Below are 25,342 nucleotides of genomic sequence, written 5' to 3'. Positions count from 1 at the left end.
CCTCTGCGTGTAATGACTCTGTATAATAGATCCCTCTGTGTGTAATGACTCTATATAATAGATCCCTCTGCGTGTAATGACTCTATATAATAGATCCCTCTGCGTGTAATGACTCTATATAATAGATCCCTCTGCGTGTAATGACTCTATATAATAGATCCCTCTGCGTGTAATGACTCTGTATAATAGATCCCTCTGTGTGTAATGACTCTATATAATAGATCCCTCTGCGTGTAATGACTCTGTATAATAGATCACTCTGTGTGTAATGACTCTGTATAATAGATCCCTCTGCGTGTAATGACTCTGTATAATAGATCCCTCTGCGTGTAATGACTATATAATAGATCCCTCTGCGTGTAATGACTCTATATAATAGATCCCTCTGCGTGTAATGACTCTATATAATAGATCCCTCTGCGTGTAATGACTCTGTATAATAGATCCCTCTGCGTGTAATGACTCTGTATAATAGATCCCTCTGTGTGTAATGACTCTATATAATAGATCCCTCTGCGTGTAATGACTCTGTATAATAGATCCCTCTGTGTGTAATGACTCTATATAATAGATCCCTCTGTGTGTAATGACTCTATATAATAGATCGCTCTGTGTGTAATGACTCTATATAATAGATCCCTCTGCGTGTAATGACTCTATATAATAGATCCCTCTGTGTGTAATGACTCGGTATAATAGATCCCTCTGTCTGTAATGACTCTATATAATAGATCGCTCTGTGTGTAATGACTCTATATAATAGATCCCTCTGCGTGTAATGACTCTATATAATAGATCCCTCTGTGTGTAATGACTCGGTATAATAGATCCCTCTGTCTGTAATGACTCTGTATAATAGATCCCTCTGTGTGTAATGACTCTATATAATAGATCGCTCTGTGTGTAATGACTCTATATAATAGATCCCTCTGTGTGTAATGACTATATAATAGATCCCTCTGCGTGTAATGACTCTATATAATAGATCCCTCTGTGTGTAATGACTCTATATAATAGATCCCTCTGCGTGTAATGACTCTGTATAATAGATCCCTCTGTGTGTAATGACTCTATATAATAGATCCCTCTGCGTGTAATGACTCTATATAATAGATCCCTCTGCGTGTAATGACTCTATATAATAGATCCCTCTGCGTGTAATGACTCTATATAATAGATCCCTCTGCGTGTAATGACTCTGTATAATAGATCCCTCTGTGTGTAATGACTCTATATAATAGATCCCTCTGCGTGTAATGACTCTGTATAATAGATCACTCTGTGTGTAATGACTCTGTATAATAGATCCCTCTGCGTGTAATGACTCTGTATAATAGATCCCTCTGCGTGTAATGACTATATAATAGATCCCTCTGCGTGTAATGACTCTATATAATAGATCCCTCTGCGTGTAATGACTCTATATAATAGATCCCTCTGCGTGTAATGACTCTGTATAATAGATCCCTCTGCGTGTAATGACTCTGTATAATAGATCCCTCTGTGTGTAATGACTCTATATAATAGATCCCTCTGCGTGTAATGACTCTGTATAATAGATCCCTCTGTGTGTAATGACTCTATATAATAGATCCCTCTGTGTGTAATGACTCTATATAATAGATCGCTCTGTGTGTAATGACTCTATATAATAGATCCCTCTGCGTGTAATGACTCTATATAATAGATCCCTCTGTGTGTAATGACTCGGTATAATAGATCCCTCTGTCTGTAATGACTCTATATAATAGATCGCTCTGTGTGTAATGACTCTATATAATAGATCCCTCTGCGTGTAATGACTCTATATAATAGATCCCTCTGTGTGTAATGACTCGGTATAATAGATCCCTCTGTCTGTAATGACTCTATATAATAGATCCCTCTGTGTGTAATGACTCTATATAATAGATCGCTCTGTGTGTAATGACTCTATATAATAGATCCCTCTGTGTGTAATGACTATATAATAGATCCCTCTGCGTGTAATGACTCTATATAATAGATCCCTCTGTGTGTAATGACTCTATATAATAGATCCCTCTGCGTGTAATGACTCTATATAATAGATCCCTCTGTGTGTAATGACTCGGTATAATAGATCCCTCTGTCTGTAATGACTCGGTATAATAGATCCCTCTGTGTGTAATGACTCTATATAATAGATCGCTCTGTGTGTAATGACTCTATATAATAGATCCCTCTGTGTGTAATGACTATATAATAGATCCCTCTGCGTGTAATGACTCTATATAATAGATCCCTCTGTGTGTAATGACTCTATATAATAGATCCCTCTGCGTGTAATGACTCTATATAATAGATCCCTCTGCGTGTAATGACTCTATATAATAGATCCCTCTGCGTGTAATGACTCTATATAATAGATCCCTCTGCGTGTAATGACTCTGTATAATAGATCCCTCTGTGTGTAACGACTCTATATAATAGATCCCTCTGCGTGTAATGACTCTATATAATAGATCCCTCTGCGTGTAATGACTATATAATAGATCCCTCTGCGTGTAATGACTATATAATAGATCACTCTGCGTGTAATGACTGTATAATAGATCCCTCTGCGTGTAATGACTCTGTATAATAGATCACTCTGTGTGTAATGACTCTATATAATAGATCCCTCTGCGTGTAATGACTATATAATAGATCCCTCTGCGTGTAATGACTCTATATAATAGATCCCTCTGCGTGTAATGACTCTATATAATAGATCCCTCTGTGTGTAATGACTCTATATAATAGATCCCTCTGCGTGTAATGACTCTATATAATAGATCCCTCTGCGTGTAATGACTCTATATAATAGATCCCTCTGCGTGTAATGACTCTATATAATAGATCCCTCTGCGTGTAATGACTCTGTATAATAGATCCCTCTGCGTGTAATGACTCTATATAATAGATCCCTCTGCGTGTAATGACTCTATATAATAGATCCCTCTGCGTGTAATGACTCTGTATAATAGATCCCTCTGTGTGTAATGACTCTATATAATAGATCCCTCTGTGTGTAATGACTCAATATAATAGATCCCTCTGCGTGTAATGACTCTATATAATAGATCCCTCTGCGTGTAATGACTCTATATAATAGATCCCTTTGCGTGTAATGACTCTATAATAGATCCCGCTGCGTGTAATGACTCTGTATAATAGATCCCTCTGCGTGTAATGACTCTATATAATAGATCCCTCTGCGTGTAATGACTCTGTATAATAGATCCCTCTGTCTGTAATGACTCTATATAATAGATCCCTCTGTCTGTAATGACTCTATATAATAGATCCCTCTGTGTGTAATGACTCTATATAATAGATCGCTCTGTGTGTAATGACTCTATATAATAGATCCCTCTGTGTGTAATGACTATATAATAGATCCCTCTGCGTGTAATGACTCTATATAATAGATCCCTCTGCGTGTAATGACTCTATATAATAGATCCCTCTGCGTGTAATGACTCTATATAATAGATCCCTCTGCGTGTAATGACTCTATATAATAGATCCCTCTGCGTGTAATGACTCTATATAATAGATCCCTCTGCGTGTAATGACTCTGTATAATAGATCCCTCTGTGTGTAATGACTCTATATAATAGATCCCTCTGTGTGTAATGACTCTATATAATAGATCCCTCTGTGTGTAATGACTCTATATAAGAGATCGCTCTGCGTGTAATGACTCTATATAATAGATCCCTCTGCGTGTAATGACTCTATATAATAGATCCCTCTGCGTGTAATGACTCTATATAATAGATCCCTCTGCGTGTAATGACTCTATATAATAGATCCCTCTGCGTGTAATGACTCTATATAATAGATCCCTCTGCGTGTAATGACTCTGTATAATAGATCGCTCTGTGTGTAATGACTCTATATAATAGATCCCTCTGTGTGTAATGACTCTATATAATAGATCGCTCTGTGTGTAATGACTCTATATAATAGATCCCTCTGCGTGTAATGACTATATAATAGATCCCTCTGCGTGTAATGACTCTATATAATAGATCCCTCTGCGTGTAATGACTCTATATAATAGATCCCTCTGCGTGTAATGACTCTATATAATAGATCCCTCTGCGTGTAATGACTCTGTATAATAGATTGCTCTGTGTAATGACTCTATATAATAGATCCCTCTGTGTGTAATGACTCTATATAATAGATCCCTCTGTGTGTAATGACTCTATATAATAGATCCCTCTGTGTGTAATGACTCTATATAATAGATCGCTCTGTGTGTAATGACTCTATATAAGAGATCCCTCTGCGTGTAATGACTCTATATAAGAGATCGCTCTGCGTGTAATGACTCTATATAAGAGATCGCTCTGCGTGTAATGACTATATAATAGATCCCTCTGTGTGTAATGACTCTATATAATAGATCCCTCTGCGTGTAATGACTCTGTATAATAGATCCCTCTGTCTGTAATGACTCTATATAATAGATCCCTCTGTGTGTAATGACTCTATATAATAGATCCCTCTGCGTGTAATGACTCTATATAATAGATCCCTCTGCGTGTAATGACTCTATATAATAGATCACTCTGCGTGTAATGACTCTGTATAATAGATCCCTCTGCGTGTAATGACTCTGTATAATAGATCACTCTGTGTGTAATGACTCTATATAATAGATCCCTCTGCGTGTAATGACTATATAATAGATCCCTCTGCGTGTAATGACTCTATATAATAGATCCCTCTGCGTGTAATGACTCTATATAATAGATCCCTCTGTGTGTAATGACTCTATATAATAGATCCCTCTGCGTGTAATGACTCTATATAATAGATCCCTCTGCGTGTAATGACTCTATATAATAGATCCCTCTGCGTGTAATGACTCTATATAATAGATCCCTCTGCGTGTAATGACTCTGTATAATAGATCCCTCTGCGTGTAATGACTCTGTATAATAGATCCCTCTGCGTGTAATGACTCTATATAATAGATCCCTCTGCGTGTAATGACTCTGTATAATAGATCCCTCTGTGTGTAATGACTCTATATAATAGATCCCTCTGCGTGTAATGACTCTATATAATAGATCCCTCTGCGTGTAATGACTCTATATAATAGATCCCTTTGCGTGTAATGACTCTATATAATAGATCCCGCTGCGTGTAATGACTCTGTATAATAGATCCCTCTGCGTGTAATGACTCTATATAATAGATCCCTCTGCGTGTAATGACTCTGTATAATAGATCCCTCTGTCTGTAATGACTCTATATAATAGATCCCTCTGTCTGTAATGACTATATAATAGATCCCTCTGTGTGTAATGACTCTATATAATAGATCGCTCTGTGTGTAATGACTCTATATAATAGATCCCTCTGTGTGTAATGACTATATAATAGATCCCTCTGCGTGTAATGACTCTATATAATAGATCCCTCTGCGTGTAATGACTCTATATAATAGATCCCTCTGCGTGTAATGACTCTATATAATAGATCCCTCTGCGTGTAATGACTCTATATAATAGATCCCTCTGCGTGTAATGACTCTATATAATAGATCCCTCTGCGTGTAATGACTCTGTATAATAGATCCCTCTGTGTGTAATGACTCTATATAATAGATCCCTCTGTGTGTAATGACTCTATATAATAGATCCCTCTGTGTGTAATGACTCTATATAAGAGATCGCTCTGCGTGTAATGACTCTATATAATAGATCCCTCTGCGTGTAATGACTCTATATAATAGATCCCTCTGCGTGTAATGACTCTATATAATAGATCCCTCTGCGTGTAATGACTCTATATAATAGATCCCTCTGCGTGTAATGACTCTATATAATAGATCCCTCTGCGTGTAATGACTCTGTATAATAGATCGCTCTGCGTGTAATGACTCTATATAATAGATCCCTCTGTGTGTAATGACTCTATATAATAGATCGCTCTGTGTGTAATGACTCTATATAATAGATCCCTCTGCGTGTAATGACTATATAATAGATCCCTCTGCGTGTAATGACTCTATATAATAGATCCCTCTGCGTGTAATGACTCTATATAATAGATCCCTCTGCGTGTAATGACTCTATATAATAGATCCCTCTGCGTGTAATGACTCTGTATAATAGATTGCTCTGTGTAATGACTCTATATAATAGATCCCTCTGTGTGTAATGACTCTATATAATAGATCCCTCTGTGTGTAATGACTCTATATAATAGATCCCTCTGTGTGTAATGACTCTATATAATAGATCCCTCTGTGTGTAATGACTCTATATAATAGATCGCTCTGTGTGTAATGACTCTATATAATAGATCCCTCTGTGTGTAATGACTCTATATAATAGATCCCTCTGTGTGTAATGACTCTATATAATAGATCCCTCTGTGTGTAATGACTCTATATAATAGATCCCTCTGTGTGTAATGACTCTATATAATAGATCCCTCTGTGTGTAATGACTCTATATAATAGATCCCTCTGTGTGTAATGACTCTATATAATAGATCCCTCTGTGTGTAATGACTCTATATAATAGATCCCTCTGTGTGTAATGACTCTATATAATAGATCACTCTGTGTGTAATGACTCTATATAATAGATCCCTCTGCGTGTAATGACTCTATATAATAGATCCCTTTGCGTGTAATGACTCTATATAATAGATCCCTCTGCGTGTAATGACTCTGTATAATAGATCCCTCTGCGTGTAATGACTCTGTATAATAGATCCCTCTGCGTGTAATGACTCTGTATAATAGATCCCTCTGCGTGTAATGACTCTATATAATAGATCCCTCTGTGTGTAATGACTCTATATAATAGATCCCTCTGCGTGTAATGACTCTGTATAATAGATCCCTCTGCGTGTAATGACTCTGTATAATAGATCCCTCTGCGTGTAATGACTCTGTATAATAGATCCCTCTGCGTGTAATGACTCTATATAATAGATCCCTCTGCGTGTAATGACTCTGTATAATAGATCCCTCTGCGTGTAATGACTCTATATAATAGATCCCTCTGCGTGTAATGACTCTATATAATAGATCCCTCTGCGTGAGATGCTCCTGTATATAATCTCATCTATATCCTTATAAGACGCGGGGGGTGTTCCTCCCCTCTGGGCTCGATGCTTCAGTCACACTATACTAATGGGGTTACATTTGAGCACAGCAGGGATAGCTATATATATATATTTTGGGGTCCATTTTCTCACCTCTCACTACAATGTATTAAAAATTTTGTCATAAAAATGTCACTTTTGTGAAAAAAAAAAGAGATTTTATTTTTTCACACTATTTTAAACAACTGTATTTTTCTGACCAGAAGACGCACTTTTCCCCCAAAATTTGGGAGGAATATGGGGGGTGCGTCTTATGGTCTGAACGTAGCTTACTGTGGGGTTGCGGGGGGTTGTGGAGCGGGATCGCAGGAAGCGGGGTCCCTCCCCTCCTTAGGAACCCAGCAGCAGAAGCGGTGAGATGCTGTGGGGCCTGTGCCGGCGCTCAGGCAGAGCGGCATGCGCTCGTTTTCCAGGGGCCATGATCCTGAAGCCATGAGCTACAGGAAAATGGCCTCCTGAGCCAGCGCAGGTGCAGACAGGGAGCTCGGCCGGTGGGAAGGTACCCTGAACTGTCTGAGCGCCTGTGCTGGGTTTGAGCAGTCATTCTGTGCTGATTGGGAATTACCAGTGTCCCCTTTTTTTTTTTTTTATATCTACAGGCCTGATTATTTCACAAAAAAAGCTCTTGTCACTTTCTCCAAACCAAAAAAGTGGGGGGACAAAGTCCTCTGATCTACAGTATATAATCACAGTAATTGAACCCTAAAGGGATTTATAAGATATTATAACGATATAGAAGTTTAGCTAAAGGTTCAGATAGATATCAAAAGAATAAAAAATAAATCAGAGAGCTCTTTGTCAGAAAAAAATGTCGGATCGGTTTTAGCACAAAGTCAATTTTATTAGAGAAATCTATTCATACACATAGAAAATCCACATATGATGTGTGTAATAAGGACCCATGGGAAGACAGAGGATTCCCAGCCCTCAATCAGAGTGGGCAGAAATTAACCCCCCACAAACAGGCATAACAGCCTCCGAGACAGCAAGGATTTCATTTAGATGGAAGTCAAAATGCGCTTAACAATAAGCACGAAAGAGATATAGCACGGCATAGTAAGATATCAGTAAAGGACTGCTGTACCTGGAGACATATTAGCGTTGTGAGGGGAGGGCTGGAGAACCACACTTTCTCATTCACTTCATCCCCCTTTCCTCGTCTTTCTTCTCCTTTTGCCTCGCTCCCCCCTTTCTTCTACTCTTTCTTCTCCTTTTGTCCCTTTTTCTTTGCCTCTTTCTTCTCCTTTTCGCTTGCTCCCCGCTTTCTACGCCTCCTTCTTTTGCCTCTCTTCCCTTTCTTCACCTCTTTCTTCTCCTTTTGTTTTGCTCCCCGCTTTCTTTGCCTCTTCTCCTTTTGCCTCGCTCCCCGCTTTCTTTGCCTCTTTCTTCTCCCTTTTGCTTGCTCCCCACTTCTTCGCCTCTTTCTTCTCCTTTTCCCTTGCTCCCCGCTTTCTTCGCCTCTTTCTTCTCCTTTTCCCTTGCTCCCCGCTTTCTTCGCCTCTTTCTTCTCCTTTTCTCTTGCTCCCCGCTTTCTTTGCCTCTTTCTTCTCCTTTTCGCTTGCTCCCCGCTTTCTTTGCCTCTTTCTTCTCCTTTTCGCTTGCTCCCATCTTTCTTCGCCTCTTTCTTTTGCCTCTCTTCCCGCTTTCTTCACCTCTTTCTTCTCCCTTTGTCCCGCTTACCTCTCACCTTGCTGTTTCTTGTTGTGGACAGACTCTGGATGAGCAGCAGCTTTACACCGAGGAGGAGCTGCAAGAGTTTGAGAACCATATTTCTAAGACAGAAGATGAGCTGAAGAAGAAGAAGGAAGAACTGGAGCGACAGCAGGAGGAGCTGCAGAAACAGCACCAGCACATCCAGGCGCAGCGGCAGGAACTGCAGCAGGTAAACCTCGGTGCAGGACTCTGGGATGGCAGCATGTCTGCAGGGGAAGCGGCTCAGGATAGATACTGGGCTGATGACCATGCCACGCAGGGGCCACAGTGATTGCCACGCAGGGGCCACAGTGATTGCCACGCAGGGGCCCCAGTGATTGCCACGCTGGGGTGACTGCCCACAGTAATTGCCACGCTGGGGTGACTGCCCACAGTGATTGCCACGCTGGGGTGACGGGCCACAGTGATTGCCACGCTGGGGTGACTGCCCACAGTGATTGCCACGCTGGGGTGACGGCCCACAGTGACCCACGCTGGGGTGACTGCCCACAGTGATTGCCACGCAGGGGTGACTGCCCACAGTGATTGCCACGCAGGGGTGACTGCCCACAGTGATTGCCACGCAGGGGTGACTGCCCACAGTGATTGCCACGCAGGGGTGACTGCCCACAGTGATTGCCACGCAGGGGTGACTGCCCACAGTGATTGCCACGCTGGGGTGACGGGTCACAGTGATTGCCACGCTGGGGTGACGGGTCACAGTGATTGCCACGCTGGGGTGACGGCCCACAGTGATTGCCACGCTGGGGTGACGGCCCACAGTGATTGCCACGCTGGGGTGACGGCCCACAGTGATTGCCACGCTGGGGTGACGGCCCACAGTGATTGCCACGCTGGGGTGACGGGTCACAGTGATTGCCACGCTGGGGTGACGGCCCACAGTGATTGCCACGCTGGGGTGACGGGTCACAGTGATTGCCACGCTGGGGTGACGGGTCACAGTGATTGCCACGCTGGGGTGACGGCCCACAGTGGTTGCCACGCTGGGGTGACGGGTCACAGTGGCTGCTGATCACATTGTGCTTGTATCTCCAGGTTGTGCAGCAGATGGAACAGAAGAAGCAGCCACCGCCGGTCCACGCTGCCTTTCCGGAGCCCGGAGCTCATTTCCAGCCAGGTATTTTCCCTCACACCTGCATCATGAGATCTTCTCCCCTTGTCCTGCAGTATCGCCTGCTCTGAGGACAGGTGAAGGTTATGGTTGGGGTTTCTCCATCCTCCCTCAGTGGCTCTGACGTGGCCACGTGTCCTCTCCGCAGGTCCTGACATGTGGGGGCTGTAGATGGCTGATCTCCCTTCTCCTCCACAGCTGGGGAACCTATCAGTCACTTGGCCTCTCCAGAGATGGGGAATCCTCAGCCGCTGCCGCCGGGACACTTACCGGACGCGGCCGTAGTGCACAGCCAGCCGTCTCCGTGATCGCCAGCCGTCTCCGGGATCGCCAGCCGTCTCCGGGATCGCCAGCCGTCTCCGGGATCGCCAGCCGTCTCCGGGATCGCCAGCCGTCTCCGTGATCGCCAGCCGTCTCCGGGATCGCCAGCCGTCTCCGGGATCGCCAGCCGTCTCCGGGATCGCCAGCCGTCTCCGGGATCGCTGCCGGCCCCCAGGGACCCGCGTTACCTAAACTACTGAACTATCTGCCTACAAACTGCTCATCATCTGGGTGCCCGCTGCCCCCGACCTGTCTCGGTTGGAGACCCTCACACTCTGTGCCCAGGACCACCCAGGAGAATAAAATGTTATTTTCTGTGTAGTGTGCGGGGGGCGTCATTACATCCTGGCATCACAGCTGCTTCTTCACATTGTAGACAGTCGATTTTTCCAGGTGCTGCTGTACGAGGGGTTAAATCTAAAAAAGAGCCTGCGTCTCACGCTCCGCCGCAGAGCCCCGACGCTCCGACATTGTTCCGGGGATCAGTCGTCCAGTGAACTCCAGCACTCGCCTGTAAGTGATCGCGGGGGTCCGACCGCTGCGCTATTCATTATCTATGGGGCTGCTGGAAAAGCCGAGCGCAACGCTCTGCAGCGTCAGGGAGCATGACTACAGCGGCGAGACCTCGTCACTAGGCGAACCTTCCCGAACGTGGCGAAAGGTTGGTGAGCATAGGTCGGTGCAGGAGCTAAGCCCGCACCATTCCTAGCAGGTGCTGCGTACACCGTCCCCTCCCTCTAACAGCAGAGCGCAGAGCAGGGAGAGGAGCGCTGAGATAGGAGCAGGCAGAGGAGCGCAGAGCAGGGAGCGGAGCGCAGAACAGGGAGAGGAGCGCTGAGATAGGAGCAGGCAGAGGAGCGCAGAGCAGGGAGCGGAGCGCAGAACAGGGAGAGGAGCGCAGAGCAGGGAGAGGAGCGCAGAACAGGGAGAGGAGCGCTGAGATAGGAGCAGGCAGAGGAGCGCAGAGCAGGGAGCGGAGCGCAGAACAGGGAGAGGAGCGCTGAGATAGGAGCAGGGAGAGGAGCGCAGAGCAGGAAGCGGAGCGCAGAACAGGGAGAGGAGCGCTGAGATAGGAGCAGGCAGAGGAGCGCAGAGCAGGGAGAGGAGCGCAGAACAGGGAGAGGAGCGCTGAGATAGGAGCAGGCAGAGGAGCGCAGAGCAGGGAGCGGAGCGCAGAACAGGGAGAGGAGCGCTGAGATAGGAGCAGGCAGAGGAGCGCAGAGCAGGGAGCGGAGCGCAGAACAGGGAGAGGAGCGCAGAGCAGGGAGAGGAGCGCAGAACAGGGAGAGGAGCGCTGAGATAGGAGCAGGCAGAGGAGCGCAGAGCAGGGAGCGGAGCGCAGAACAGGGAGAGGAGTGCTGAGATAGGAGCAGGGAGCGGAGCGCAGAACAGGGAGAGGAGCGCTGAGATAGGAGCAGGGAGAGGAGCGCAGAGCAGGAAGCGGAGCGCAGAACAGGGAGAGGAGCGCTGAGATAGGAGCAGGCAGAGGAGCGCAGAGCAGGGAGCGGAGCGCAGAGCAGGGAGAGGAGCGCTGAGATAGGAGCAGGCAGAGGAGCGCAGAGCAGGGAGCGGAGCGCAGAACAGGGAGAGGAGCGCTGAGATAGGAGCAGGCAGAGGAGCGCAGAGCAGGGAGCGGAGCGCAGAACAGGGAGAGGAGCGCTGAGATAGGAGCAGGCAGAGGAGCGCAGAACGGAGAGGAGCGCTGAGATAGGAGCAGGCAGAGGAGCGCAGAGCAGGGAGCGGAGCGCAGAACAGGGAGAGGAGCGCTGAGATAGGAGCAGGCAGAGGAGCGCAGAGCAGGGAGCGGAGCGCAGAACAGGGAGAGGAGCGCTGAGATAGGAGCAGGGAGAGGAGCGCAGAGCAGGAAGCGGAGCGCAGAACAGGGAGAGGAGCGCTGAGATAGGAGCAGGCAGAGGAGCGCAGAGCAGGGAGCGGAGCGCAGAGCAGGGAGAGGAGCGCTGAGATAGGAGCAGGCAGAGGAGCGCAGGGAGCGGAGCGCAGAGCAGGGAGAGGAGCGCTGAGATAGGAGCAGGCAGAGGAGCGCAGAGCAGGGAGCGGAGCGCAGAACAGGGAGAGGAGCGCTGAGATAGGAGCAGGGAGAGGAGCGCAGAACAGGGAGAGGAGCGCTGAGATAGGAGCAGGCAGAGGAGCGCAGAGCAGGGAGCGGAGCGCAGAACAGGGAGAGGAGCGCTGAGATAGGAGCAGGCAGAGGAGCGCAGAGCAGGGAGCGGAGCGCAGAACAGGGAGAGGAGCGCTGAGATAGGAGCAGGGAGAGGAGCGCAGAGCAGGAAGCGGAGCGCAGAACAGGGAGAGGAGCGCTGAGATAGGAGCAGGCAGAGGAGCGCAGAGCAGGGAGCGGAGCGCAGAGCAGGGAGAGGAGCGCTGAGATAGGAGCAGGCAGAGGAGCGCAGAGCAGGGAGCGGAGCGCAGAACAGGGAGAGGAGCGCTGAGATAGGAGCAGGCAGAGGAGCGCAGAGCAGGGAGCGGAGCGCAGAACAGGGAGAGGAGCGCTGAGATAGGAGCAGGCAGAGGAGCGCAGAGCAGGGAGAGGAGCGCAGAACGGAGAGGAGCGCTGAGATAGGAGCAGGCAGAGGAGCGCAGAGCAGGGAGCGGAGCGCAGAACAGGGAGAGGAGCGCTGAGATAGGAGCAGGCAGAGGAGCGCAGAGCAGGGAGCGGAGCGCAGAACAGGGAGAGGAGCGCTGAGATAGGAGCAGGGAGAGGAGCGCAGAGCAGGAAGCGGAGCGCAGAACAGGGAGAGGAGCGCTGAGATAGGAGCAGGCAGAGGAGCGCAGAGCAGGGAGCGGAGCGCAGAGCAGGGAGAGGAGCGCTGAGATAGGAGCAGGCAGAGGAGCGCAGAGCAGGGAGCGGAGCGCAGAGCAGGGAGAGGAGCGCTGAGATAGGAGCAGGCAGAGGAGCGCAGAGCAGGGAGCGGAGCGCAGAACAGGGAGAGGAGCGCTGAGATAGGAGCAGGGAGAGGAGCGCAGAACAGGGAGAGGAGCGCTGAGATAGGAGCAGGCAGAGGAGCGCAGAGCAGGGAGCGGAGCGCAGAACAGGGAGAGGAGCGCTGAGATAGGAGCAGGCAGAGGAGCGCAGAGCAGGGAGCGGAGCGCAGAACAGGGAGAGGAGCGCTGAGATAGGAGCAGGCAGAGGAGCGCTGAGATAGGAGCAGGCAGAGGAGCGCAGAGCAGGGAGCGGAGCGCAGAACAGGGAGAGGAGCGCTGAGATAGGAGCAGGCAGCGGAGCGCAGAACAGGGAGAGGAGCACTGAGATAGGAGCAGGCAGCGGAGCGCAGGGAGCGGAGCGCAGAGCAGGGAGAGGAGCGCTGAGATAGGAGCAGGCAGCGGAGCGCAGAGCAGGGAGCGGAGCGCTGAGATAGGAGCAGGCAGCGGAGCGCAAAGCAAGGAGCGGAGCGCTGAGACAGGAGCAGGCAGCGGAGCGCAGAGCAGGGAGAGGAGCGCTGAGATAGGAGCAGGCAGCGGAGCGCAGAGCAGGGAGCGGAGCGCAGAACAGGGAGAGGAGCACTGAGATAGGAGCAGGCAGCGGAACGCAGAGCAGGGAGCGGAGCGCAGAACAGGGAGAGGAGCACTGAGATAGGAGCAGGCAGCGGAGCGCAGAGCAGGGAGCGGAGCGCTGAGATAGGAGCAGGCAGCGGAGCGCAGAGCAGGGAGCGGAGCGCAGAACAGGGAGAGGAGCACTGAGATAGGAGCAGGCAGCGGAGCGCAGAGCAGGGAGAGGAGCACTGAGATAGGAGCAGGCAGCGGAGCGCAGAAGAGGGAGAGGAGCACTGAGATAGGAGCAGGCAGAGGAGCGCAGAGCAGGGAGAGGAGCGCAGAGCAGGGAGCGGAGCGCAGAACAGGGAGAGGAGCGCTGAGATAGCAGGCAGAGGAGCGCAGAGCAGGGAGAGGAGCGCAGAGCAAGGAACGAAGCGCAGAGCAGGGAGAGGAGCGCAGAGCAAGGAGAGGAGCGCTGAGATAGGAGCAGGGAGAGGAGCACTGAGATAGGAGCAGGCAGAGGAGCGCAGAGCAGGGAGAGGAGTGTAGAACAGGGAGAGGAGCACTGAGATAGGAGCAGGCAGCGGAGCGCAGAACAGGGAGAGGAGCACTGAGATAGGAGCAGGCAGCGGAGCGCAGGGAGCGGAGCGCAGAACAGGGAGAGGAGCGCAGAACAGGGAGAGGAGCACTGAGATAGGAGCAGGCAGCGGAGCGCAGAGCAGGGAGCGGAGCGCAGGGAGCGGAGCGCAGAACAGGGAGAGGAGCGCTGAGATAGGAGCAGGCAGCGGAGCGCAGAGCAGGGAGAGGAGCACTGAGATAGGAGCAGGCAGCGGAGCGCAGAGCAGGGAGCGGAGCGCAGAACAGGGAGAGGAGCGCTGAGATAGGAGCAGGCAGCGGAGCGCAGAGCAGGGAGAGGAGCACTGAGATAGGAGCAGGCAGCGGAGCGCAGAGCAGGGAGCGGAGCGCAGAACAGGGAGAGGAGCACTGAGATAGGAGCAGGCAGCGGAGCGCAGAGCAGGGAGAGGAGCACTGAGATAGGAGCAGGCAGCGGAGCGCAGAGCAGGGAGCGGAGCGCAGAACAGGGAGAGGAGCACTGAGATAGAAGCAGGCAGCGGAGCGCAGAGCAGGGAGCGGAGCGCAAAGCAGGGAACGGAGCGCAAAGCAAGGAGCGCAGAGCAGGGAACGGAGCGCAGAGCAGGGAACGGAGCACAGGGTAGTGGAGCGCAGAGCAGGGTAGCGGAGCGCATAGATGGGAACAGAGCGCAAAGCAAGGAGCGGAGCGCAGAGCAGGGAGAGGAGCGCAAAGCAAGGAGCGCAGAGCAGGGAGAGGAGCGCAGAGCAGGGAGAGGAGCGCAGAGCATGAAGCGGAGCGCAGAGCAGGGAGCGGAGCGCAGAGCAGGGAACGGAGCGCAAAGCAGGGAACGGAGCGCAAAGCAAGGAGCGCAGAGCAGGGAACGGAGCGCAGAGCAGGAAGCGGAGCGCAGGGTAGCGGAGCGCAGAGCAGGGTAGCGGAGAGATGGGAGCGCAGAGCAGGGAGCGCAGAGCAGGGAGCGGAGCGCTGAGATGAGAGCGCTGAGATGGGAGCACAGAGCAGGGAGCGGAGCGCTGAGAAGGGAGCGGAGCACTGAGAAAAGAGCGGAGCGCTAAGATGGGAGCGGAGCGCTCAGCAGACCGCTGAGAAGGGAGCGGAGCGCTCAGCTGACCGCAGAGAAGGGAGCGGAGCGCTCAGCTGACCGCAGAGAAGGGAGCGGAGCGCTCAGCTGACCGCAGAGAAGGGAGCGGAGCGCTCAGCTGACCGCAGAGAAGGGAGCGGAGCGCTCAGCTGACCGCAGAGAAGGGAGCAGAGCGCTCAGCTGACCGCAGAGAAGGGAGCAGAGCGCTCAGCAGACCGCAGAGAAGGGAGCGGGGCGCTGAGCAGGGAGTAGAGCGCTCAGCAGACCGCTGAGATGGGAGCGGAGCGCTGAGAAAGGGGCCGAGTGCTAAGCATAGCGCTGAGATGGGAGCTGAGCGATGAGATGGGCGCGGAGCGCTGATGTGGGAGCGGAGCGCTGAGCAGGGAGCGGAGCGCTCAGCAGAGTGCTGAGATGGGGCGGAGCGCTCAGCAGAGCAGGGAGCTGGGCAGACCGCTGAGATGGGAGCGCAGAGCAGGGAGCAGAGCGCTCAGCAGACCGCTGAGATGGGAGCGGAGCGCTCAGCAGACCGCTGAGAAGGGAGCGGAGCGCTCAGCAGACCGCTGAGAAGGGAGCGGAGCGCTCAGCAGACCGCAGAGAAGGGAGCGGAGCGCTCAGCTGACCGCAGAGAAGGGAGCAGAGCGCTCAGCTGACCGCAGAGAAGGGAGCAGAGCGCTCAGCTGACCGCAGAGAAGGCAGCAGAGCGCTCAGCAGACCGCAGAGAAGGGAGCGGAGCGCTCAGCAGACCGCAGAGAAGCGAGCGGGGTGCTGAGCAGGGAGCAGAGCGCTCAGCAGACCGCTGAGATGGGAGCGGAGCGCTGAGAAAGGGGCCGAGTGCTAAGCATAGCGCTGAGATGGGAGCTGAGCGCTGAGATGGGCGCGGAGCGCTGATGTGGGAGCGGAGCGCTGAGCAGGGAGCGGAGCGCTCAGCAGAGTGCTGAGATGGGGCGGAGCGCTCAGCAGAGCAGGGAGCTGGGCAGACCGCTGAGATGGGAGCGCAGAGCAGGGAGCAGAGCGCTCAGCAGACCGCTGAGAAGGGAGCGGAGCGCTCAGGAGACCGCTGAGAAGGGAGCGGAGCGCTCAGCAGACCGCTGAGAAGGGAGCGGAGCGCTCAGCACACCGCTGAGAAGGGAGCGGAGCATTGAGATGGGAGCAGAGCGCTCAGCAGACCACAGAGAAGGGAGCGGAGCGCTGAGCAGACCGCAGAGAAGGGAGCAGAGCGCTCAGCAGACCGCTGAGAAGCGAGCAGGGAGCAGAGCGCTCAGCAGACTGCTGAGATGGGAGCGGAGCACTGAGAAAGGGGCCGAGTGCTAAGCAGAGCACTGAGATGGGGGCGGAGCGCTGAGATGGGAGCGGAGCGCTTAGCAGGGAGCGGAGCGCACAGCAGAGCGCTGAGATGGGGCGGAGCGCTCAGCAGAGCACTGAGCAGGGAGCTGGGCAGACCGCTGAGATGGTAGCGGAGCGCAGAGCAGGGAGCAGAGCGCTCAGCAGACCGCTGAGAAGGGAGCAGACCGCTCAGCAGACAGCTGAGAAGGGAGCGGAGCCTTCAGCAGACCGCTGAGAAGGGAGCGGAGCGCTCAGCAGACCGCTGAGATGGGAGCGGAGCCCTGAGAAAGGGGCCGAGCGCTAAGCACAGCGCTGAGCAGGGAGCAGAGAGCTCAGCAGACCGCTGAGATGGGAGCGGAGCGCTGAGAAAGGGGCCGAGTGCTAAGCATAGCGCTGAGATGGGAGCTGAGCGCTGAGATGGGCGCGGAGCACTGATGTGGGAGCAGAGCGCTGAGCAGGGAGCGGAGCGCTGAGATGGGAGCGGAGCGCTTAGCAGGGAGCGGAGCACACAGCAGAGCGCTGAGATGGGGCGGAGCGCTCAGCAGAGCACTGAGCAGGGAGCTGGGCAGACCGCTGAGATGGGAGCGGAGCGCAGAGCAGGGAGCAGAGCGCAGAGCAGGGAGCAGAGTGCTCAGCAGACCGCTGAAAAGGGAGCAGACCGCTCAGCAGACAGCTGAGAAGGGAGCGGAGCCTTCAGCAGACCGCTGAGAAGGGAGCGGAGCGCTCAGCAGACCGCTGAGATGGGAGCGGAGCCCTGAGAAAGGGGCCGAGCGCTAAGCACAGCGCTGAGCAGGGAGCAGAGCGCTCAGCAGACCGCTGAGATGGGAGCGGAGCGCTGAGAAAGGGGCCGAGTGCTAAGCATAGCGCTGAGATGGGAGCTGAGCGCTGAGATGGGCGCGGAGCACTGATGTGGGAGCGGAGCGCTGAGCAGGGAGCGGAGCGCTCAGCAGAGTGCTGAGATGGGGCGGAGCGCTCAGCAGAGCAGGGAGCTGGGCAGACCGCTGAGATGGGAGCGCAGAGCAGGGAGCAGAGCGCTCAGCAGACCGCTGAGAAGGGAGCGGAGCGCTCAGGAGACCGCTGAGAAGGGAGCGGAGCGCTCAGCAGACTGCTGAGAAGGGAGCGGAGCGCTCAGCACACCGCTGAGAAGGGAGCGGAGCATTGAGATGGGAGCAGAGCGCTCAGCAGACCACAGAGAAGGGAGCGGAGCGCTGAGCAGACCGCAGAGAAGGGAGCAGAGCGCTCAGCAGATCGCTGAGAAGCGAGCAGGGAGCAGAGCGCTCAGCAGACTGCTGAGATGGGAGCGGAGCACTGAGAAAGGGGCCGAGTGCTAAGCAGAGCGCTGAGATGGGGGCGGAGCGCTGAGATGGGAGCAGAGCGCTTAGCAGGGAGCGGGGCGCACAGCAGAGCGCTGAGATGGGGCGGAGCGCTCAGCAGAGCACTGAGCAGGGAGCTGGGCAGACCGCTGAGATGGGAGCGGAGCGCAGAGCAGGGAGCGGAGCGCAGAGCAGGGAGCAGAGCGCTCAGCAGACTGCTGAGAAGGGAGCAGAGAACTCAGCAGACCGCTGAGATGGGAGCGGAGCCCTGAGAAAGGGGCCGAGTGCTAAGCACAGCGCTGAGATGGGGGCGGAGCGCTCAGCAGACCGCTGAGATGGGAGCGGAGCCCTGAGAAAGGGGCCGAGCGCTAAGCACAGCGCTGAGATGGGGGCGGAGCGCTCAGCAGACCGCTGAAGTGGGAGCGCAGCGCTGAGAAGGTACCGGAGCGCTCAGCAGAGCGCTGAGTACGGAGCTGGGCAGACCGCTGAGATGGGAGCGGAGCAGGGAGCGGAGCGCTCAGCAGACCGCTGAGAAGGGAGCGGAGCGCTCAGCAGACCGCTGAGAAGGGAGCGGAGCACTCAGCAGACCGCGGAGAAGGGAGCGGAGCACTCAGCAGACCGCGGAGAAGGGAGCGGAGCGCTCAGCAGACCGCAGAGAAGGGAGCAGAGCGCTCAGCAGACCGCAGAGATGGGAGCGGAGCGCTGAGAAAGGGGCCGAGTTCTAAGCAGAGCGCTGAGATGGGAGCGGAGCTCTGAGCAGGAAGTGGAGCGCTGAGCAGGGAGCGGAGCGCTGATGTGGGAGCGGAGCGCTGAGCAGGGAGCGGAGCGCTGAGCAGGGAGCGGAGCGCTGAGAAGGGAGCGAAGCGCTGAGCAGGGAGCAGAGCGCTCAGCAGAGCGCTGAGATGGGAGCGGAGCCCTGAGAAAGGGGCCGAGCGCTCAGCAGAGCGCTGAGATGGGGGCGGAGCGCTCAGCAGACCGCTGAGATGGGAGCGGAGCCCTGAGAAAGGGGCCGAGCGCTAAGCACAGCGCTGAGATGGGGGCGGAGCGCTCAGCAGACCGCTGAGGTGGGAGCGCAGCGCTGAGAAGGTACCGGAGCGCTCAGCAGAGCGCTGAGATGGGGGCAGAGCGCTCAGCCGAGCGCTGAGTACGGAGCTGGGCAGACCGCTGAGATGGGAGCGGAGCAGGGAGCGGAGCGCTCAGCAGACCGCTGAGAAGGGAGCGGAGCGCTCAGCAGACCGCTGAGAAGGGAGCGGAGCACTCAGCAGACCGCTGAGAAGGGAGCGGAGCGCTCAGCAGACCGCAGAGAAGGGAGCAGAGCGCTCAGCAGACTGCTGAGATGGGAGCAGAGCGCTGAGAAAGGGGCAGAGTGCTAAGCAGAGCGCTGAGATGGGAGCGGAGCGTTGAGCAGGAAGTGGAGCGCTGAGCAGGGAGCGGAGCGCTGATGTGGGAGCGGAGCGCTGAGAAGGGAGCGGAGTGCTGAGCAGGGAGAGGAGCGCTGAGAAGGGAGCGGAGCGCTGAGAAGGGAGCGGAGCACTGAGCAGGGAGCGGAGCGCTGAGAAGGGAGCGAAGCGCTGAGCAGGGAGCGGAGTGCTCAGCAGAGCGCTGAGATGGGGGCGGAGCGCAGAGCAGGGAGCGGAGTGCAGAGCGCTGAGATGGGAGCGCAGAGCAGGGAGCGGAGCGCAGAGCAGGGAGCGGAGCGCTCAGCAGACCGCTGAGAAGGGAGCAGAGCGCTCAGCAGACCGCTGAGAAGGGAGCGGAGCGCTCAGCAGACCGCTGAGAAGGGAGCGGAGCGCTCAGCAGACCGCTGAGAAGGGAGTGGAGCACTCAGCAGACCGCAGAAAAGGGAGCGGAGCGCTCAGCAGACCGCAGAGAAGGGAGCGGTGCGCTCAGCAGACCACTGAGAAGGGAGCGGAGCGCTCAGCAGACCGCAGAGAAGGGAGCGGAGCGCTCAGCAGACCGCTGAGAAGGGAGTGGAGCGCTCAGCAGACCGCTGAGAAGGGAGCGGAGCGCTGAGATGGGAGCGGAGCGCGCAGCAGACCGCTGAGATGGGAGCGCAGCGCTGAGAAGGTACCGGAGCGCTCAGCAGAGCGCTGAGCACGGAGCTGGGCAGACCGCTGAGATGGGAGCGGAGCGCAGAGCAGGGAGCGGAGCGCTCAGCAGACCGCTGAGAAGGGAGCGGAGCGCTCAGCAGACCGCTGAGAAGGGAGCGGAGCGCTCAGCAGCCCGCTGAGAAGGGAGCGGAGCGCTAAGCAGACCGCTGAGAAGGGAGCGGAGCGCTAAGCAGACCGCTGAGAAGGGAGCGGAGCGCTCAGGAGACCGCTGAGAAGGGAGCGGGGTGCTGAGCAGGGAACAGAGCGCTCAGCAGACCACTGAGATGGGAGCGGAGCCCTGAGAAAGGGGCCGAGCGCTCAGCAGACCACTGAGATGGGAGCGGAGCCCTGAGAAAGGGGCCGAGCGCTCAGCAGACCGCTGAGATGGGAGCGGAGCCCTGAGAAAGGGGCCAAGCGCTAAGCAGAGCGCTGAAATGGGGGCGGAGCGCTCAGCAGACCGCTGAGATGGGAGCGGAGCCCTGAGAAAGGGGCTGAGTGCTAAGCAGAGCGCTGAGATGGGGGCGGAGCGCTGAGATGGGAGCGGAGCGCTGAGCAGGAAGTGGAGCGCTGAGAAGGGAGCGGAGTGCTGAGCAGGGAGCGGAGCGCTGATGTGGGAGTGGAGCGCTGAGCTGGGAGCGGAGCGCTGAGCTGGGAGCGGAGCGCTGAGCAAGGAGCGGAGCGCTGAGAAGGGAGCGGAGCACTCAGCAGACCTCTGAGAAGGGGGCGGAGCACTCAGCAGACCGCTGAGAAAGGAGCGGAGAGCTGAGCACAGAGCCTGCTGAGCAGGGAGTGGAGCGCTGAGAAGGGAGTGGAGCGCTGAGAAGGGAGTGGAGCGCTGAGAAGGGAGCGGATCGTTCAGCAGACCGCTGATATGGGAGCGGAGCGCTGAGAAGAGAGCGGAGCGCAGAGCAGGGAGCAGAGCGCTGAGATGGGAGCGGAGCGCTGAGATGGGAGCGGAGCGCTGAGCAGACCGCTGAGAAGGGAGCAGAGCACTCAGCAGACCGCAGAGAAGGGAGCAGAGCGCTCAGCAGACCGCAGAGAAGGGAGCAGAGCGCTCAGCAGACCGCAGAGAAGGGAGCAGAGCGCTCAGCAGACCGCAGAGAAGGGAGCGGAGCGCTCAGCAGATCGCAGAGAAGGGAGCGGAGCGCTCAGCAGACCGCAGAGAAGGGAGCGGAGCGCTCAGCAGACCGCAGAGAAGGGGGCGGAGCGCTCAGCAGACCGATGAGAAGGGAGCGGAGCGCTCAGCAGACCGCTGAGAAGGGAGCGGAGCGCTCAGCAGACCGCAGAGAAGGGAGCGGAGCGCTCAGCAGACCGCACATAAGGGAGCGGAGCGCTCAGCAGACCGCACATAAGGGAGCGGAGCGCTCAGCAGACCGCAGAGAAGGGAGCGGAGCGCTCAGCAGACCGCAGAGAAGGGAGCGGAGCGCTCAGCAGACCGCAGAGAAGGGAGCGGAGCGCACAGCAGACCGCAGAGAAGGGAGCGGAGCGCACAGCAGACCGCAGAGAAGGGAGCGGAGAGCACAGCAGACCGCAGAGAAGGGAGCGGAGCGCTCAGCAGACTGCAGAGAAGGGAGTGGAGCGCTCAGCAGACCGCAGAGAAGGGAGTGGAGCGCTCAGCAGACTGCAGAGAGGCGAGCGGGGCGCTGAGCAGGGAGCAGAGCGCTCAGCAGACCGCTGAGATGGGAGCGGAGCGCTGAGAAAGGGGCCGAATGCTAAGCAGAGTGCTGAGATGGGGGCGGAGCGCAGAGATGGGAGCGGAGTGCTGAGATGAGAGCGGAGCGCTCAGCAGACCACAGAGAAGGGAGTGGAGCGCTGAGAAGGGAGCGGAGCGCTGAGATGGGAGCGGAGCGCTCAGTAGAGTGCTGAGAAGGGAGCGGAGCGCTGAGGTGGAAGCGGAGCGCTGAGGAGGGAGCGGAGCGCTGAGGAGGGAGCGGAGCACTGAGGAGGGAGCAGAGCGCTGAGGAGGGAGCGGAGCGCTGAGGAGGGAGCGGAGCGCTGAGGAGGGAGCGGAGCGCTGAGGAGGGAGCGGAACGCTGAGGAGGGAACAGAGCGCTGAGGAGGGAGCAGAGCGCTGAGGAGGGAGCAGAGCGCTGAGGAGGGAGCGGAGCGCTGAGGAGGGAGCAGAGCGCTGAGGAGGGAGCAGAGCGCTGAGGAGGGAGCGGAGCGCTGAGGAGGGAGCGGAGCACTGAGGAGGGAGCAGAGCGCTGAGGAGGGAGCAGAGCGCTGAGGAGGAAGCGGAGCGCTGAGGAGGGAGCAGAGCGCTGAGGAGGAAGCGGAGCGCTGAGGAGGGAGCGGAGCGCTGAGGAGGGAGCGGAACGCTGAGGAGGGAACAGAGCGCTGAGGAGGGAGCAGAACGCTGAGGAGGGAGCAGAGCGCTGAGGAGGGAGCAGAGCGCTGAGGAGGGAGCGGAGCGCTGAGGAGGGAGCAGAGCGCTGAGGAGGGAGCAGAGCGCTGAGGAGGGAGCAGAGCGCTGAGGAGGGAGCGGAGCACTGAGGAGGGAGCAGAGCGCTGAGGAGGGAGCAGAGCGCTGAGGAGGGAGCGGAACGCTGAGGAGGGAACAGAGCGCTGAGGAGGGAGCAGAACGCTGAGGAGGGAGCAGAGCGCTGAGGAGGGAGCAGAGCGCTGAGGAGGGAGCAGAGCGCTGAGGAGGGAGCAGAGCGCTGAGGAGGGAGCAGAGCGCTGAGGAGGGAGCGGAGCGCTGAGGAGGGAGCAGAGCGCTGAGGAGGGAGCAGAGCGCTGAGGAGGGAGCAGAGCGCTGAGGAGGGAGCAGAGCGCTGAGGAGGGAGCGGAGCACTGAGGAGGGAGCAGAGCGCTGAGGAGGGAGCAGAGCGCTGAGGAGGGAGCGGAACGCTGAGGAGGGAACAGAGCGCTGAGGAGGGAGCAGAACGCTGAGGAGGGAGCAGAGCGCTGAGGAGGGAGCGGAGCGCTGAGGAGGGAGCAGAGCGCTGAGGAGGGAGCAGAGCGCTGAGGAGGGAGCAGAGCGCTGAGGAGGGAGCAGAGCGCTGAGGAGGGAGCAGAGCGCTGAGCAGGGAGCGGAGCCATCAAAGCCTTGATTCTGCCCCGAAATGGTGTTAAGAATAAATGTCAGTGAACAAAAAACAAGCGTCGCCCGACTCCTGAGTCTCAGAAAACGGCGACACGGAAAATGTTTTTTTAAATGAATTTATGAATTTTTTTCCCCACCATCAAAAAGAAAAGGCTGAACACAGTGTGCTACTGCTCCACATCCAGCACCTACAGGGGATATAAAAGTCTACACGCCCCGAGTAAAATCCTGACATTTTTTTTTATATATTAAAATCTTACCAAGAAGAATCATTTCAGAGCAGAAAACTAATAACTGTAGTGGGTGGGCTCTCACTCACTGATCTTTATGGGCTCTGTAGTGGGTGGGCTCTCACTCACTGACCTTTATGGTTTCTGTAGTGGGTGGGCTCTCACTCACTGATCTTTATGGGCTCTGTAGCGGGTGGGCTCTCACTCACTGATCTTTATGGTTTCTGTAGTGGGTGGGCTCTCACTCACTGACCTTTATGGTTTCTGTAGTGGGTGGGCTCTCACTCACTGATCTTTATGGTTTCTGTAGTGGGTGGGCTCTCACTCACTGATCTTTATGGTTTCTGTAGTGGGTGGGCTCTCACTCACTGACCTTTATGGTTTCTGTAGTGGGTGGGCTCTCACTCACTGACCTTTATGGTTTCTGTAGTGGGTGGGCTCTCACTCACTGATCTTTATGGTTTCTGTAGTGGGTGGGCTCTCACTCACTGATCTTTATGGTTTCTGTAGTGGGTGGGCTCTCACTCACTGATCTTTATGGTTTCTGTAGTGGGTGGGCTCTCACTCACTGATCTTTATGGGCTCTGTAGTGGGTGGGCTCTCACTCACTGACCTTTATGGTTTCTGTAGTGGGTGGGCTCTCACTCACTGACCTTTATGGTTTCTGTAGTGGGTGGGCTCTCACTCACTGACCTTTATGGTTTCTGTAGTGGGTGGGCTCTCACTCACTGATCTTTATGGTTTCTGTAGTGGGTGGGCTCTCACTCACTGATCTTTATGGGCTCTGTAGTGGGTGGGCTCTCACTCACTGACCTTTATGGTTTCTGTAGTGGGTGGGCTCTCACTCACTGACCTTTATGGTTTCTGTAGTGGGTGGGCTCTCACTCACTGATCTTTATGGTTTCTGTAGTGGGTGGGCTCTCACTCACTGATCTTTATGGTTTCTGTAGTGGGTGGGCTCTCACTCACTGATCTTTATGGGCTCTGTAGTGGGTGGGCTCTCACTCACTGACCTTTATGGTTTCTGTAGTGGGTGGGCTCTCACTCACTGATCTTTATGGTTTCAGTAGTGGGTGGGCTCTCACTCACTGATCTTTATGGTTTCTGTAGTGGGTGGGCTCTCACTCACTGATCTTTATGGTTTCTGTAGTGGGTGGGCTCTCACTCACTGACCTTTATGGTTTCTGTAGTGGGTGGGCTCTCACTCACTGATCTTTATGGTTTCTGTAGTGGGTGGGCTCTCACTCACTGATCTTTATGGGCTCTGTAGTGGGTGGGCTCTCACTCACTGACCTTTATGGTTTCTGTAGTGGGTGGGCTCTCACTCACTGATCTTTATGGTTTCTGTAGTGGGTGGGCTCTCACTCACTGATCTTTATGGTTTCTGTAGTGGGTGGGCTCTCACTCACTGATCTTTATGGTTTCTGTAGTGGGTGGGCTCTCACTCACTGATCTTTATGGGCTCTGTAGTGGGTGGGCTCTCACTCACTGACCTTTATGGTTTCTGTAGTGGGTGGGCTCTCACTCACTGATCTTTATGGTTTCTGTAGTGGGTGGGCTCTCACTCACTGATCTTTATGGGCTCTGTAGTGGGTGGGCTCTTACTCACTGACCTTTATGGGCTCTGTAGTGGGTGGGCTCTCACTCACTGATCTTTATGGGCTCTGTAGTGGGTGGGCTCTCACTCACTGATCTTTATGGGCTCTGTAGTGGGTGGGCTCTCACTCACTGATCTTTATGGTTTCTGTAGTGGGTGGGCTCTCACTCACTGACCTTTATGGGCTCTGTAGTGGGTGGGCTCTCACTCACTGATCTTTATGGGCTCTGTAGTGGGTGGGCTCTCACTCACTGATCTTTATGGGCTCTGTAGTGGGTGGGCTTTCACTCACT

General features: G+C 54.7%; 1 protein-coding gene across 1 annotated transcript in view; it reads left to right on the top strand.

Annotated features, from left to right (window-relative positions):
* NUCB2 (nucleobindin 2) overlaps positions 1 to 10,606 on the top strand; it is a 68,524-nt gene extending 57,918 nt beyond the window's left edge. The window contains 3 exon segments of the mRNA XM_073659043.1: positions 8,852 to 9,022; positions 9,889 to 9,970; positions 10,163 to 10,606. Coding sequence (XP_073515144.1) covers positions 8,852 to 9,022; positions 9,889 to 9,970; positions 10,163 to 10,272 — 363 coding nt within the window. The 3' untranslated portion in view covers positions 10,273 to 10,606.
* The last annotated feature ends 14,736 nt before the right edge of the window (positions 10,607 to 25,342 follow it).

Source organism: Phyllobates terribilis, unplaced genomic scaffold (genome assembly GCF_046119375.1).
Source record: "Phyllobates terribilis strain yellow unplaced genomic scaffold, ASM4611937v1 Scaffold_13__5_contigs__length_258822181, whole genome shotgun sequence".
NCBI classification, from domain to species: Eukaryota; Metazoa; Chordata; class Amphibia; order Anura; family Dendrobatidae; genus Phyllobates; species Phyllobates terribilis.
The sequence above is the reverse complement of the archived record's forward strand: the minus strand, read 5'-3'. Positions and strand labels throughout refer to the sequence as shown.